At 43.5% G+C, this 15,670-nt stretch overlaps 1 protein-coding gene across 1 annotated transcript in view; it reads right to left on the minus strand.

Moving 5' to 3' along the window:
- Positions 1 to 2,628: 2,628 nt before the first annotated feature.
- LOC144262538 (chloride intracellular channel protein 5) overlaps positions 2,629 to 15,670 on the minus strand; it is a 32,064-nt gene continuing 19,022 nt past the window's right edge. The window contains exons 4-5 of the mRNA XM_077812429.1: positions 6,914 to 7,095; positions 2,629 to 2,796 (exon numbers count right to left, since the gene is read on the minus strand). Coding sequence (XP_077668555.1) covers positions 2,629 to 2,796; positions 6,914 to 7,095 — 350 coding nt within the window. The remainder of the gene's footprint in view (positions 2,797 to 6,913; positions 7,096 to 15,670) is intronic.

A 15,670-nucleotide genomic window follows, 5' to 3' on the forward strand; every position in this document is an offset into this window, starting at 1 on the left:
GATCTGTTTTTAATTAAAATAAAAGCAAACTGTATTAGAACATTTCAGAACCTTAAACGGTTTTGTTCAAATGTGGTTCAAGAAATGGATGAAAGTTCACATGGGAAAGCAGAAATTGGTATATCTCCTGAACTGGTTCACCTAACCCTGCCTGAGACTCACTGTCTGTTTTTGTGAACTTCTTAAAGGCTCCAATTAAAATATGCATAGAATCATAGAATATCAGGGTTGGAAGGGACCTCAGGAGGTCATCTAGTCCAACCCCCTGCTCAAAGCAGGACCAATCCCCAATTAAATCATCCACAGAATGCACAGAACAGCAGGCTTTCTACTTCTTTATTCACAGTTCATACACAACTCTGATTAGACAAAGCCTCTGATTTTTAAAAAAATAACCTGTTAGATGATGATTGAGAAAAGTGAAGTCTTGGTCAGCTGGAGTTCTGGTAGCCAAGCCATAGTGAAAAAAAATCCAAAATGGCCATTAATCAGACACAGGAAACCACTGTTCATTACAAACTACATTTGCAGAGCCTTGGTTATAACAGTCTTACAGAGTGAGCCAGTTCAACCAATATGCTGAGAAGAAAGAAAGAAAGAATTTAATCAATCAAAATAAATAATTAAATATCTTAATTTAAAAAAAAATACAAACAATTCCAATCTGGTTATTTTATGGAGACACATTTTTAATGAGCCACATGTGAATGTGCAGACTCTTCTAATCTCATTGTATTTTGCTGGCTGTTACTTGTGCTCTCAGAGCCAGTTGATTTCTCAGCAACATTGTAAAGAGTGTAAGCATTTGCTTGTTTAAATAGCCCATTCTGAGGGAAGACTAGGGAGTTCATGGACTTTCTTCCAAGGTTTTGGAAAGTTCAGAACAAACTGACTGCTCTGTGCAATACTGTAGTCAGCCCTAAATGTCATCAGTCAATGGGCAAGATTCTGTTCTCAGCTGTGCTGGTGTGAATGCAGAGTAACTCCTCCAAAGTCACTGGAATTACTCTAGAGCTACATCTCTGTAACAGAGCAGATTCTGGCCTTATAAGTTGTCTCCAGTTCATTAGCTTTTTAATTGCAAACAAGGGCCTGATCCTAGGTTCCCCAATTTAAGGGTTTGCCAGTCTGGAGTCCCACTGAGGTCACTGCAGTTCCATACAGGAGCAAGGGGCTGATCAGGAGTGAAGCCAAGGCATGCTAGAGTTCAATTTTATTTGATCTTTTCAAACAACTATAAATCTCCAGATTTGATGAAGATTGGGAGCCTTCCTCTCCCTGATATGTAGCTAGCTAAATCAACTCAATCTTTTATATTTCATACAAAAGAATTGTCGCCCTTAATTTCTTAAGGTAATTCACCAATAAAGTGATCAGAACTAAGCAGATCTGTTCATACGACTGCCCATAGCACAAACTAATCATTTTGGAAAACAGTCCTAGTGCACAGTCAAAAGGGTCATTGATAAGGGTCATTGACAGCAGTGATATGAATCAGGGAACGAGTGGGACAAAGCCACCTTGCATGCGTTTGTGCTAGTATACTTGCCAACTTTCTAGCTAGGAGTGGGAGTTTCTCTGCTTCAGGTCTCCCTTCTAGCTCATCCTCCTTAAGGTTTTCAGGCCAACCTGCTATCTAGAATGGGAGATGAACTTTGAAAGGTGATCTGTTTCACAAGCTCAAAAATAAATTGGGTATTTCTCCCCAATCTGGCATTCATAAGAGGCAACAGATTTCCACTCCCACCCATGGCTCTCAATCTAAATAAGCTGGCAAATATACAGTTAAGGTGAGAATATCTAAAACAATTCAGCTAGCTGTGAGGATTCTTTCTACGTAACAGAGTAATTATCTGCCCCCTATCACTATAGCATCTAAGCACGTCTCCCCAGAGATCCGGTGGGCTTTTGGGTGAACTGCCCAGTTCATCTCTCATTCTCTCTCTTTTCCGTTTATGATTTGGATGAAGTGGAAACATGCAAATCATATGCCAAGCAGCATCTGCAAGTTTGACATATCCACTGATGCTCTCCTCACTAGCACCACATCAGTAATGAGCATCTTATAACCTCCTCCAGCCCTGTTAAAACAGAGGTTTTTGAATACATTTGCTAAGGAAATTTCTCCCATAGGGTCAAACTCTTTTTGCTTTCAAACAAAACCTCATTCCTACTACCTCAAGGTTCCCACTAGCAGTGTAATTTTGGATAGATCACATCAGAAAAAAAGTATCCTTGAAAAGGGCCAGAGAAGAACCAGTTCTGTACATTCCTAACCCATCTACTTGAATTTTTCAGCTCAATATCCTATTTTTTAAAGTTCCCAGTAAAATAGGTGGCTGATATTAACAAAAAAAAGATGAATAGTTGCAAATACTGATGATGATTGCCAATAATAATACTTGCTCCAGCTCTTGGGTTCAGATTCCAGAGGGTTTTTTACCCCCCTGTAGTTGTCTTATGTTTTCTCTAGGGAGAGGCAGATTTGGCCCTGACCAATACACTTTAACAGCTGAAGTCATGGGGATGCCAACCAGAAACATGATGACGAATATCTCCTAAGACAACAAGGAGAGGAATCTGTGAACTGGGAATCCCCTGGGGATACTGAGCCCTTGCGGACGTCAGTTAGGATTTGCTGAGCCGCTTGGCCACATCTGCATACGCTTGCTCAATTTCTTTGTCCGCAGCACAAGTGTTGGTGAATTCATCCCTGGCATAAGCATTCTTCAGGTATTGCCATAGCCCCGTCATCTCTGTCGGGAACTCATAGTTGCGATATTTCTTAGCTACAATCTAGAGCAAAGACAAAAAAGAAACTTGCTGGTTTTAGGCTTTTAAACTTCATTCTTTTTGTTACACAACAGACAAGGGAGTCAAAAAGGGCAGGGTCCAATAGTACAAGCCATCAAAAGGTCAACATTTCCTGACCATGACCATGCAAATACAGTACCTAGTCTAAGGGCTTGTTTGCACAAACACTTAGTTTGCAGCAAGCTGGGGCATAACCCTACCCCACCCTAGTATCCGTGTGGTCCAGGCTGCCATGCACTAAAAGTGTGCTTTGATCTTCACTGCTTTGAAAGAGGAGTAAATTAAAGTGCACTAGGGAACTTTTAGTGTGTGGCAGCAGGGTACATGTAGACTCTTAGTGCGTAGCAGACTAGTGTGGGGTAGATTTATACCCCAGCTTGCTGTAAACTAAGTGTTCATGTAGGCAAGAAGTAAAAGAAGTCCAATACCACAGTGTGGTCACTGATGCCAAATCCTGACTTAGTAATAGCAAGCACTGTATCCAAAGACCCAACAGGCTCCACCATGGGTTTTTCCCTCATTCCTATGAACATCACCTCTAACAGCTGTGCTCCCTGGAATGGCATTATCAGATAAGAAGCCTGGTCGGATGACACTTTAAAAGGTAGATGGTTTAAAGGGTGTGAACTGAGAAAAGACTGAAAAAAATGAAACGTACTGCTTGGTCAAACAATCATGGCAGGGGATATAACCATCTACAAACAGTAGAAAGATATACACAATGAGGAGGGGAAATAACTGTTTAGAATGGTACAGGGCACCATGACTTAGATACCAAGAACTAGGGGCCTACTAACATCTCATATTGAACTAGGAGTATTGGTGTAAACTGGGAAAAAACATCTGTGAATCAGGAAGTTTCCTATCTTTGAGATTTATTAGACTGGAAATCTCTGTAGAAGCCCAACCATTAAAGACATTTAGGCCTTGATTCAGCAAGTTACTTAAGCACATGCCTTACTTGCAATACGTATATAATCAATGGGACTAACTCATGTGCTTACGGTTAGATACATGCTTAAGTACCTTGCTAGACTGGGGCCTTTCGTCCTGATTGGGCAATGAATTTAATAATACACTGTATGTAACAATCCTGCAGTGACAGAATGGACAAATTGATTGGGCGGGAAGGATTAGTTAATTTATTGGGTCTTTCCCATCTCTAGTTTTTATGAGTGTAAAGTTACTCCTGAGCATAAAGGGAATTACATCCATATGTACTGTACAGCTCCCCTCTGTTTTCTAAAGTACTTATTAGAGTTTCCATCCATCTCAGGTTTTTCAGGACAGCTCTGTTCTTACAAGGGATTATGGTTTATTCTTATTACCAGGATCCCTTTGGCATACTCTAGGCAAAATCCATTTCTAAGCTGCATCTATGCAATCCCACTCCTTTCAGAAGTGTTTCACATGTGAACATAGAGGCTAGAACCCACTCATCAATTTAGGTTTCAGAGTAACAGCCGCGTTAGTCTGTATTCGCAAAAAGAAAAGGAGTACTTGTGGCACCTTAGAGACTAACCAATTTATTTGAGCATAAGCTTTCATGAGCTCACGAAAGCTTATGCTCAAATAAATTGGTTAGTCTCTAAGGTGCCACAAGTACTCCTTTTCTTTTTTCATCAATTTAGGTTGAGATGCACACAATTTCCAATGGAAGTCTTTAACCAAATGAGAACATCCTTATATGACTACCTTTTTTTGTGTCTGTTAAACAGACCTAAAACAATAGTCTGCAGCTATGCACGTCTATAAGAGATTTATAATTCTACAAGATCTGTTTACCTATCTTTCATTTTGCCTTAAGGAGATGGGAACTAGCAATAGGCCACACAATGAAAGCTTTAAGCATTAGCATTAAAATGTCTGGCTATGCCTCCATGAGGGAAGGTGAGCCAAAGAAAGTGCCTAACCAGTGAGAATATTATCACATTGCTTGTGTAAGTGACTTATGCATCACATTCTGTGTTCTCTTTTTATACGTGTAAGTCAGCACTCACCATGGCTTAGCTTATGTTTTGACTCATGGAGCCAAGGCAGATGCATGACTTGGCTCCACTTTCTAGCTCCTGGCTTGCCAATGTCTACCAGGTACTTGTTTTTTTTCTAAAGAAACATGTAATCTGATAAATTGAATAAATACAGCACTTAGAAGAGAGAATGATGTACATCCTTTGCACTACACCAGTGACCATTCTGTATCTTAAACCTGGGATCCCAGACTAACTTTCATTGTTAACTTTGCTATGTGAAATACCAGCTGTACAGCTGGTACATCTGAATAGCTCTTTTTAGGTTACACATGGGTGGGAATGGATGCATAGGGTAAAAATTCAGAGTGAGGAGACCTGCGGTTCTAATCCTGGATCTGCCACTGACTCACTGTGTGACACTGGACAAGTCACTTCAAGCTCTCTGTGTCTCAGTTTCCCCATCTATAAAAAATGGGGCAAATTATGCTTAGCCACTATTGTACAGTGCTTTAAGATCTGTGGAGAAAAGCAAAAGCATTAGCATACTAAGAGTATGTCTACACTGCAGTTACACACGTGCAGCTGGCCAGTGCCATTTGACTCGGGCTTGCAGAGCTCAGGCTGTGGGACTGTTTAATTCTGCCGTAGACATTCGAGCTCAGGCTGCAGCCTGAGCTCTGGGACCCTCTCAGCGCACTGTGTCCTAGAGCCCGGCTCTATCCCGAGCCTGAATGTCTACAATGCAATTAAATAGCCCCCGAGCCTGCGCCCTGTGAGCCCATGTCAGCTGGCACAGGCCAGCTGTGGGTTTTTAATCGTAGGATAGACATACCCTAAGTGTTAAGCATTCTTTTCATACATACGTAGTGCTACTTGATCAAGCATATACACACAATCGTCAGAAAAAAATAAAAATAATTTATAAAATGGTCCAGTGGAAAGAAAGAATCTGGATGACGAGGGTTGGCAGCTGTCATGGTAGCTAGCTTTAAAAATAAACTTCCTATCAAGGGAAGCCAAAAGGTCACAATGCTTACACAACCCTATTTTATAAAACCAATGTGTGCAGAATGAGGGAGACAGGGGCACTGGCAAGATAATCAGTCCAAGGAGATGTGCGGTTTAGTTGAGAGAGCCAGGTGTGATTTGATACCAACGTGAAGAAACAAAAAGGAAATACAGTGACAGAGTGCAACAAGTGCAAAAGATTAAAGACAAAATATTTTTAAATAGTCCAAATTAAAAGCAAACTGGCCTGTACTGTATTAGCTGTGAGATCTGCTGGTACATTCCTAATAGCTAGCACAAGCTTCTGCTCTTTCCTCCCTGCAAACCCAGACACTAGGGAAAGAAGAAAGCTTTATATATATTGGCCTCAAGCCCTTCCTCTTTCCCCGGTCACTATCTGCCAGAGAGGTCCTTAGTCCATAACCCTGGACCTTCCCCTATTATGTATATTCTTGAGATTGGAGAATTGGACTCCACCAACCCAACAGTATCTGGAAGGGAGGAGAACTTCAGCTTGCTCTGACCCCTTTGACATCTACCGGCAGTGGGGCAGATAATGCTGTGTAGGAGAGATCTAGTGAATTTAATCGATCACCTCCCTTTTAACTCAGAGGAAGGGATCTAGCTGCTCAGCAGGCCCCATATCCTGTTAATGCACCTGCTAGACTTACACTTGGCTGCCAGAGCAATGGGGGGAGTCCTGTTTGCTCTGCCTTAGTTGTGGTGGACATCCCACAGAACCCAAACACTGCGTACTTGCTGACGCAGGCTAGTGAATAGTGAGAGATGAAGCCTCTAGGGAGCTAGGAAGTACCATGCAATACCCCAGTCTGTTCTTCCCATCTCACAGTGCACTGGAGATGAGCGGGGGCCTTACATTAATGCACATTCTATCAAGTGTTTCTTCCTCTTTCCAATCAAAGAGTCTTTTTACATTTTGTTTAAATTTCTTTGCACTTTTGGCCAAGATCTTAGGACCTTACAAACTATTTACAGACCAGGCTCTTTCCTATAGAAAAGAAGGGACAGGCAGATAGAGCTACAGCATTGCTAGGATAGTTCAGGTTTACAGACCTGGGCATTTTACATTTGCTTGTCCATCAGATGAAGCCTTTTACCTTAACAACATGAAGTTTGGGCAGAAGGTTGCAATCGGCAAGCGTCAGCTCATCCCCATCCAGAAACTTGCGTTTAGACACTTTCTCCTCTTCAGTGCTGTCTGCATCAATTTCTTCAGGCAGAGGGGTGTTCAGATAGTCATCCAGCTTCTTTAATGCCTTTGTCAAACCTCTCTCAAGGCCTTTGTCAATAAATAAATAGATAGGTGGGTGGGAAGAAAGAAAGGCTTAGAAACACTCTCATTGACACTGCCCCCCGTACCTACGAAGGTAAGGCCAGATGCTCTGTTGTGGGGTTCTGTTTGTGCTGTATCTCCAGTGGAATCTGACTGTAAAGCAGCTACTGAGGATTGCCCCAGTCTAGACCTAGTCTTCCAGTGACACGTGGCTGTTAGGCACAGCCCCTCCCTCCTACCAGTATAGCAACAAAAAACGGACCCTGGAAGGAGGAAAAGAGGTGAGGTCATGATGTTCCTACACTGCAGTGATCCTAGGCTGTGTTTTTGGTGCACTGCAGCCATTGGATCTCAAGGTAGGTAGAACAGCTGTAGATTGTATGGGGTGAATGGCCATGTACACATGGACTGGGCGATGCCCTGGCCATGTACACATGGACTGGGCGATGCCCCTGTACCTCCTCACACTGTTATTATTGAACATCCAGCAAAGAAGGTCAATGAATTGGAGCTCCCCAATTCCAAAAGCACTATTCTAGCTCTACAGTATTGCCATTAATATCAAATCTGGTTCAGTACTTCACGCTCACTTTTTCTTTCATGTGAATTCATTTAAGGTGGTAGGAATGTCTCAGAAGATGCCAACCATAGTGCTATGGCGACATGTTCTCCCAGTCACTTAGAAGATACAGTGTGATTGAAATGAAAGCCATTTAACAACAATTAAATGTGATGCCACACAAAACACTTATGATATACAGCCAGTTTCAAACCTCTTCCCATTTCGGAACTGAATTTGGGTCAAGTTCCCCTTTCAGAGAAGAAAATTTGGACTTTTCACTTTAAGACTTACTAAAGGCTAAATGCTGCAGTCAGTCCTTCCCCACACAGTAAATTCCTTTTGACTCCAGTGGGAGTTCTGCACTCAAAATGATGACAAGATATAGCATATAACAAAGGTGCCAAATTCTCCCACAAAAACATCAGTCCAGGTGCAAGATCTCTGTGTCTACACTTCACCATCATGAGAATGAACAAATTATAGATATTTTACTCATCCATCACAAACTGTAGTATTTGCCCCATGTGACTGAGTAGAATCATAGAATATCAGGGTTGCAAGGGACCTCAGAGGACATCTAGTCCAACCCCCTGCTCAAAGCAGCACCAATCCCCAACTAAATCATCCCAGACAGGGCTTTATCAAGCCTGACCTTAAAAACCTCTAAGGAAGGAGATTCCACCACCTCCCTAGGTAACCCATTCCAGTGCTTCACCACCCTCCTAGTGAAAAAGTTTTTCCTAATATCCAACCTAAACCTCCCCCACTGCAACTTGAGACCATTACTCCTTGTTCTGTCATCTGCTACCACTGAGAACAGTCTAGATCCATCCTTTTTGGAATCCCCTTTCAGGTAGTTGAAAGCAGCTATCAAATCCCCCCTCATTCTTCTCTTCTACAGACTAAACATCCCCAGTTCCCTCAGCCTCTCCTCATAAGTCATGTGCTCCAGCCCCCTAATCATTTTTGTTGCCCTCCGCTGGACTCTTTCCAATTTTTCCACATCCTTCTTGTAGTGTGAGGCCCAAAACTGGACACAGTACTCCAGATGAGGCCTCACCAATGTTGAACAGAGGGGAATGATCATGTCCCTCGATCGACTGGCAATGCTCCCACTTATACAGCCCAAAATGCCATTAGCCTTCTTGACAACAAGGGCACTCTGTTGACTCATATCCAGCTTCTTGTCCAATGTAACCCCAAGGTCCTTTTCTGCAGTACTGCTGCCTAGCAGCTCAGTCCCTCGTCTGTAGCAGTGCATGGGATTCTTCTGTCCTAAGTGCAGGACTCAGCACTTGTCCTTGTTGAACCTCATCAGATTTCTTTTGGCCCAATCCTCCAATTTGTCTAGGGCCATCTGTATCCTATCCCTACCCTCCAGCGTATCTACCACTCCTCCCAGTTTAGCGTCATCTGCAAACTTGCTGAGAGTGCAATCCACGCCATCCTCCAGATCATTAATGAAGATATTGAACAAAACCAGCCCCAGGACCGACCCTTGGGGCACTCCGCTTGATACTGGCTGCCAACTAGACATGGAGCCATTGATCACTACCCATTGAGCCTGGTGATCAAGCCAGCTTTCTATCCACCTTATAGTCCATTCATCCAGCCCATGCATGCTTCTTTAACTTACTGTCAAGAATACTGTGGGAGACTGTATCAAAAGCTTTGCTAAAGTCAAGGAATAACATGTTCACTGCTTTCCCCTCATCCACAGAGCCAGTTTTCTCATCATAGAAGGCAATTAGATTAGTCAGGCATGACTTGCCCTTGGTGAATCCATGCTGACTGTTCCTGATCACTTTCCTCTCCTCTAAGTGCTTCAAAATGGATTCCTTGAGGACCTGCTTCATGATTTTTCCAGGGACTGAGGTGAGCCTGACTGGCCTGTAGTTCCCCAGATCCGTCTTCTTCCCATTTTTTTAAAGATGAGCACTAAATTAGCCTTTTTCCAGTCGTCCAGGACCTGCCCTGATCACCATGAGTTTTCAAAGATAATGGCCAATGGCTCTGCAATCACATCTGCCAACTCCTTTAGCACCCTTAGATGCAACGCATCCAGCCCCATGGACTTGTGCTCGTCCAGCTTTTCTAAATAGTCCTGAACCACTTCTTTCTCCATGGAGGGCTGGGTCACCTCCTCCCCATACTGTGCTGCCCGGTGCAGTAGTCTTGGGAGCTGACCTTGTTCATGAAGACAGAGGCAAAAAAAGAACTGAGTAGAAATTTGCAAGTTTGCAAGTGATTACTTGGATTGAAAACTCTCTGGGACAGGGACCATCTTTTCATACTGGGTTTTTACACTTAGCATGATGAGGGTCCTGGTCCACCACTAGGCACTATGATAATACAAATAATTGATAATATTATAATGTGCAAAATAACAATACGGCCCTAATGAGGATAAGGGCCAGTACCTCAGCTGATTTACACCAGCTGTAGCTCTGAAGCATTACACTTTTAGGCCCGATTCTGCACAGTTTTACACCGGTGAGCTACTTTACTCAATGCTTACGTCTACATTTGTGGTGGGAGGTGTGATTCCCAGCTGGTGCAGACATACCTGCACTAGCCCTGCTCAAGCTAGCACACTAAAAATAGCAATGTAGCCTAGGTAGCACAGGGAGCGGCTTGGGCTAACCACCCAAGTATGTACCCAGGGTGTCAGGGTGGGTATGTATGGAGGCAGCTAGCCTGAGCTATCTCCCATGCTACCCTGGCTACACTGCTAGTCTTAGCTAGTGGGTATGTCTATGCAAACCAGGAATCACACTTGCCAAATCAAATGTAGATGTAGCCAATGAATGAAGTTACGTATAAGTATTTTCAGAAGCAGGTCTTTAAACCCATCTTATGTGGTGCAAAGGGTACTCCTGAGGGAATTCTGCAACAAAAAATAAAAAATTCTGTGCCAGAAAATTTAAAATTCTGCACACAATATTTTAAAATTCTGCAATTTTTATTTCTCAAATAAATGTGGAGGCTCCAGCATGGCAATGGGAGCACAGGCCACTGGCTGCACAGAGGTGAGAGCTCGCTATACTACTCCCCCCCAGGACACAGAGTCAGTGGTAAGGCTGCGCCCAACCCTGATACAATGCAAGGACCGGGCCAGCCCCAGAAACACCCCAGGGCCCCTCCATGCCAGGTGCAACAGATGTGGGCAGGTAGGCTCAGCAAGGCATGATATAAAAGTAAAGGGACTTAGTGTGGGGGGGATCCAGGTGTGGGTTGAGCGAGTTCTCTGTGGGGCAATCTGGGTGCGGGAGGCACAGTGGGGGATCAGGGTACAGGGGGGATCTGGACACACAGGGGCTTGTTGGAGGGTTCTGGGTGCAACAGTAATAGGACTCTTCAGGGGGGGTCCAGATGAAGGTGGTTGGGGCTCAGTGTTGGGGATCTGGGTTTTGGGGGGATAGAACTCAGCAGGGGGATCTGGGTGTGAGGGGGCTCAGTGTGGGGGCTCTGAGTGTGCGGGGAGTGAGGCTCAGTGGGGTAGGGATCCAAGTGCATCTGATTGGGGCTCAGTAGGGTGGGGATCCAGGTGCGGGTGGCTTGTTGGGGTGGTCCAGGTGCAGGGGGAGTGGGGCTCCTCAGGGGGGTTCTGGGTGAGGGGGGTTGACGCTCGGCTGGAGGGTCTGGGTATGAGGGGGTCCGGATACAGTGGGGTTGGGTGGATGTGGGAGCAGCTCCCTGTACAGTGATTTCTCCCCCTGCAGCTGAGGAGTGATGGGTGCAGGAAGTGCGGGGCGGGGAAGGGAGTTTGCAGAGCTTCCTACAGCCAGGGGACAAATCTGGGGGTGGGTCTGATACGGCCCTGGATGCCATGCAGGGGAAGAGGAAGTCCCATCCTCCCCAGCCCAGACGGGACTACCAGTTGAGTGAGGTGCAGGATAAGAGCCACCAGCCAGGTCTTCCCCAGTCCTGACCTCTGCCCCATAGTTATTTACCTCTCTACCGGCTGCCCTGAGCACCCAAAACATACTGCTGGGGAGGGTCGCATGACCACTCTTGTGGCTTCTCTTTGCTTCCCCATCAGAAAGTCATTTTTCTGTGGAGAAATGAAGAAATCTTCAAGGGACATAAATCCTGCGCATGCACAATGGCACAGAAGTCCCCCAGGAGTAAAAGTGGCCTTAAAACAGCTGAAGAATTCACCTTGATATGGGGAACTCCACCAGCAGAAAGCTGACACAGGTGACTCTATCACCTCTGTTATCAGCCACACCTCCATCCCTGGCATGAGAGCAGAGATGATGTGTTTCAAGAGCATTCAGGGGGGAGGAGAGCATCGCTATGCCTGATCTTCCACTGGCATAACATCCATTACAGCCCTTCTGCCAGTGGTGGAAGTTAAAGTAGGCTGCCTGTTGCTCTCACTTCCACCAGGGTCTGCTGGCCATGGATCAAGGAACCACACCAACTCTCTGTTGCTGCCACGCTCGGACATAGTGGAGAATCATCATGGCATTACTGTTAGGACTAAGAAACCTACTACAATCCTAACTGAACTCTCCCGCCCCCAGCAAACATGTTAGGGAAGGTTAGAATTTCATGTCTGAAAGCAAAGACTCTAAAATGACTGAAGTGTTGCCATCTATAAAACAAAAGTGTTGCCATCCCTTATTTAATCAGCTCCCAAATTTAAATTTGACACTGACATTCTACTGTCAGATTCTGGCATTATTGTCTGTAATTGCCTGCAGCTGTGTTCTGCTACACTGCTCATATTGAAAGGTAATAAGGACATGCCGTTTAATATACCCTCATGTGGCAACAATGGAAATATTTTGCAATCTCTTTTTGTTTTGACCCATAACACCTGTTGAACAGAAAGTTTTCTTTCTCCCGGTCAGCACCAGATAATATTCTCTTATAGTGAACTCATTTGGAGACAGTGGAATTGAATTATTCCGATTTAACTCAATTTAGCTCACTTGGATTTTTGAAAACTGGCTTAACACTGAGCATTCTCCCGTATCCCCTGACAACCCAATAAAATCTTTGGTTTTGCTAGATCATCTGTTTTATATTTCCAATATGAGAAGACGGTATTGCACAACACCAGGAAAATGCATTAAGTGCGTTGTGTGCTAGACTATAGAGTCAGAAAGGTGTGTTTATAAAAACAGGGCAGAGGTATTTTTAATGCAGCTCTTTTCTGGAACTCATTCATTTCTCTTGCTGCTATCACTATATCAATGTGTCTTAAGGCTCTCTCAGAAACAATGGCTGGAGTGATGCCTTTTGGTGAGAGCAGAAAATAACATGTATGTGAATTCTCCAGGGTTCTTTAACCTCTTCATACTTAGAAGGCATTTGCCTAATAGAATAGCCATAGGAATGGGCACCAGTAGATCTGTGTTCTAATTCAGGGGCTCTATTTGGTCCTTGTAGGATCCCAGTATTTCTCACTAAAATCAATGGGGGAGCAATTCATATCCTGGTGTGAGAATTGTGACCATAACTTGTTGTGTGACCTTGGGCAAGTGAATTAGCCTCTCTAAGCCTTAGTTTCATTAAAATTCAGTTGTGGACCATCAAGCCAGATCTGTTATTCCAACAGGAGAGAACTGCCCCAATCCCAAACTGACTGAGATAATGGTCAGTCCCTGATAAAGACCTGGGTTAAAATTTTCAAAAGCTCCTAAGGGAATTAGGAGCCAAAGTTCTATTTTCAGAAGTAATATAGGCACTTAGGATCAGATTTTAAGGGATTTAGGTGCCTAAAGATGCAAATGGCACCTAGTGAGATTTTCAAAAGTGCCTATGCACCTAATTCCCTTGGTGCATATCTGTATCGTGAAGTATCTAAATACCTTTGAAAATCTGGCCCTTAGAAGCCTGTCTCATTGAAAGTCAATGGGATTTAGGGTTTTAAGTGCCTAAGTCCTTTTTGAAAATGGGACTTAGGCTTCAACGTCACTTAGTTGCTGTTGAAAATGTTACCCCTGTTCACCACCTCCCAGACCTCCAGATCCAAATCCAGACACCAGATCCAGAGTGTGGACAGCTCTGTGAATGGAATCCATTCCCATGGTTATCATGGCAAGTATGAAAACCTGGGTCAACTGAGATAAATCATCTCCATGGACAATGAAAGCATTAAGCACAATCAGCATTGGGGATCACAGTGCCTACACAGTGAGTGACCTATTCAAGCTAACTACAGGTTCCAAGTTCACCTGCATCAGAGATCAGATATAAAATACATGATAACACCACCTCCTTTATTTCCCAGTGCCTCATGCTGGACAACATACCCAGCCAGGAACATTTTACTTCACTTGTGGTCCTGCAGTATCATCTATGACATTAGGGACTATACCTTTAAAAGTTAAGCTTTCCAGACAAAAGTCTGGGTGGGGCACTGTGAAGCTCTTGTTGTTATGCACAGCCAGTTGGAACCAGAGTACCAGACACAGAAGAAAGCAGAGCTTTTGCTAGTGTGTTAAGCGTTGATTGATCACTGAACGCCACCTCTATCTAGCCAATCATACAAAAAGAGATTGGTAAAAAATTTCACACCATTCTTTGCAGTTTTCCTGTCCCACCCCCTTACAGTTTTTCACAACTTTGTCTAACAGCGCTTAGAAGCCAGAGAAATAACACTTAACGACCTCAAAGAAACCACAGAATATTTAATGCATGTATTACCATCTGCCAAATACACAGGGCGAGGTTCAGTTTAGCTGATGATACCAAATTTACAATGATATCCTGTTTGCAAGATAAGGTTACTCGGTGTTAAACAATGAAATCAACAAATCCTGACATGCACAGAATTATAAAGATCGTAACAAAAGTTAACAGTAATTGGCAAAATTCTGCTGTCAGATGCACGGGCATAAATCTGGAGTAACTCCACAAGACCAACAAATTTACTCCATATTTACACCAGTTTAACCAAGAATAGAAAAGATTGAGAGAAAATTGTGATTTTGCACACTTTGCACCTCCATCTCATGGAGCCTTCCTATGGGAGGCTCCGGTGCGCTTCAGCTGCTATTTTTTCAATCTAAAATAAAGACTCCCTTTTTTCTCTTAATGAACTGCTGAAATTCAGTTTTCATGCTATTTTGTTTGTCACCTTCTCTAGTCTCAATTACTCCAATATAAATCCATAGCAGCTCCACTGATTTACTTCAGCTTTGCACTGGAAACAGGAAGAGGAAAATCTGGCCCTTTTTTATACTTGATAACAGGGACTTCACAAATGAATAAATAAATAATGATGATGGTTCCGCATTATTGCTAGGATGTTTTATAACATTGATAAGGGAGCTCTCGAGGCTTGACCTGAGAGAAACAATCAGACAGACAAGGAACTTAAGCGCCAATGTACAGGGCTCCAGAGGTGATCCCAGCAATTACAAGCCAGTAAGCCTGACTTCAGTACCGGGCAAACTGGTTGAAACTATAGTAAATAACAAAATTGTCAGACACATATATGAACATAATTTGTTGGGGAAAAGTCAACATGGTTTTTGTAAAGGGAAATCATAACTGACCAATCTACTAGAATTCTTTGAGGGGGTCAACAGGCATGTGGACAAGGGGGATCCAGTGGATATAGTGTACTTAGATTTTCAGAAAGCCTTTGACAAGGTCCCATACCTAAGGCTCTTATGCAAAGTAAGCTGTCATAGGATTAGAGGGAAGGTCCCCTCATGGACTGGTAACTGGTTAGAAGATAGGAAACAAAGGATAGGAATAAATGGTCAGTTTTCAGAATGGAGAGATGTAAATAGTGGTGTTCCCCAGAAGTCTGTTCTGGGACGAGTCCTATTCAACATATTCATAAATGATCTGGGAAAAGAGGTAAACAGTGAGGTGCCAAAATTAGCAGATGATACAAAACTACTCAAGATAGTTAAGTCCCAGGCAGACTGCGAAGAGCTGCAAAAGGATCCCTCAAAACTTGGTGACTGGGCAGCAAAATGGCAGATGAAATTCAGTGTTGATAAATGCACAGAAATGCACATTGGAAAACATAATCTCACCTATAAATATAAA

Source organism: Eretmochelys imbricata, chromosome 3, assembly GCF_965152235.1.
Source record: "Eretmochelys imbricata isolate rEreImb1 chromosome 3, rEreImb1.hap1, whole genome shotgun sequence".
NCBI lineage: Eukaryota > Metazoa > Chordata > Testudines > Cheloniidae > Eretmochelys > Eretmochelys imbricata.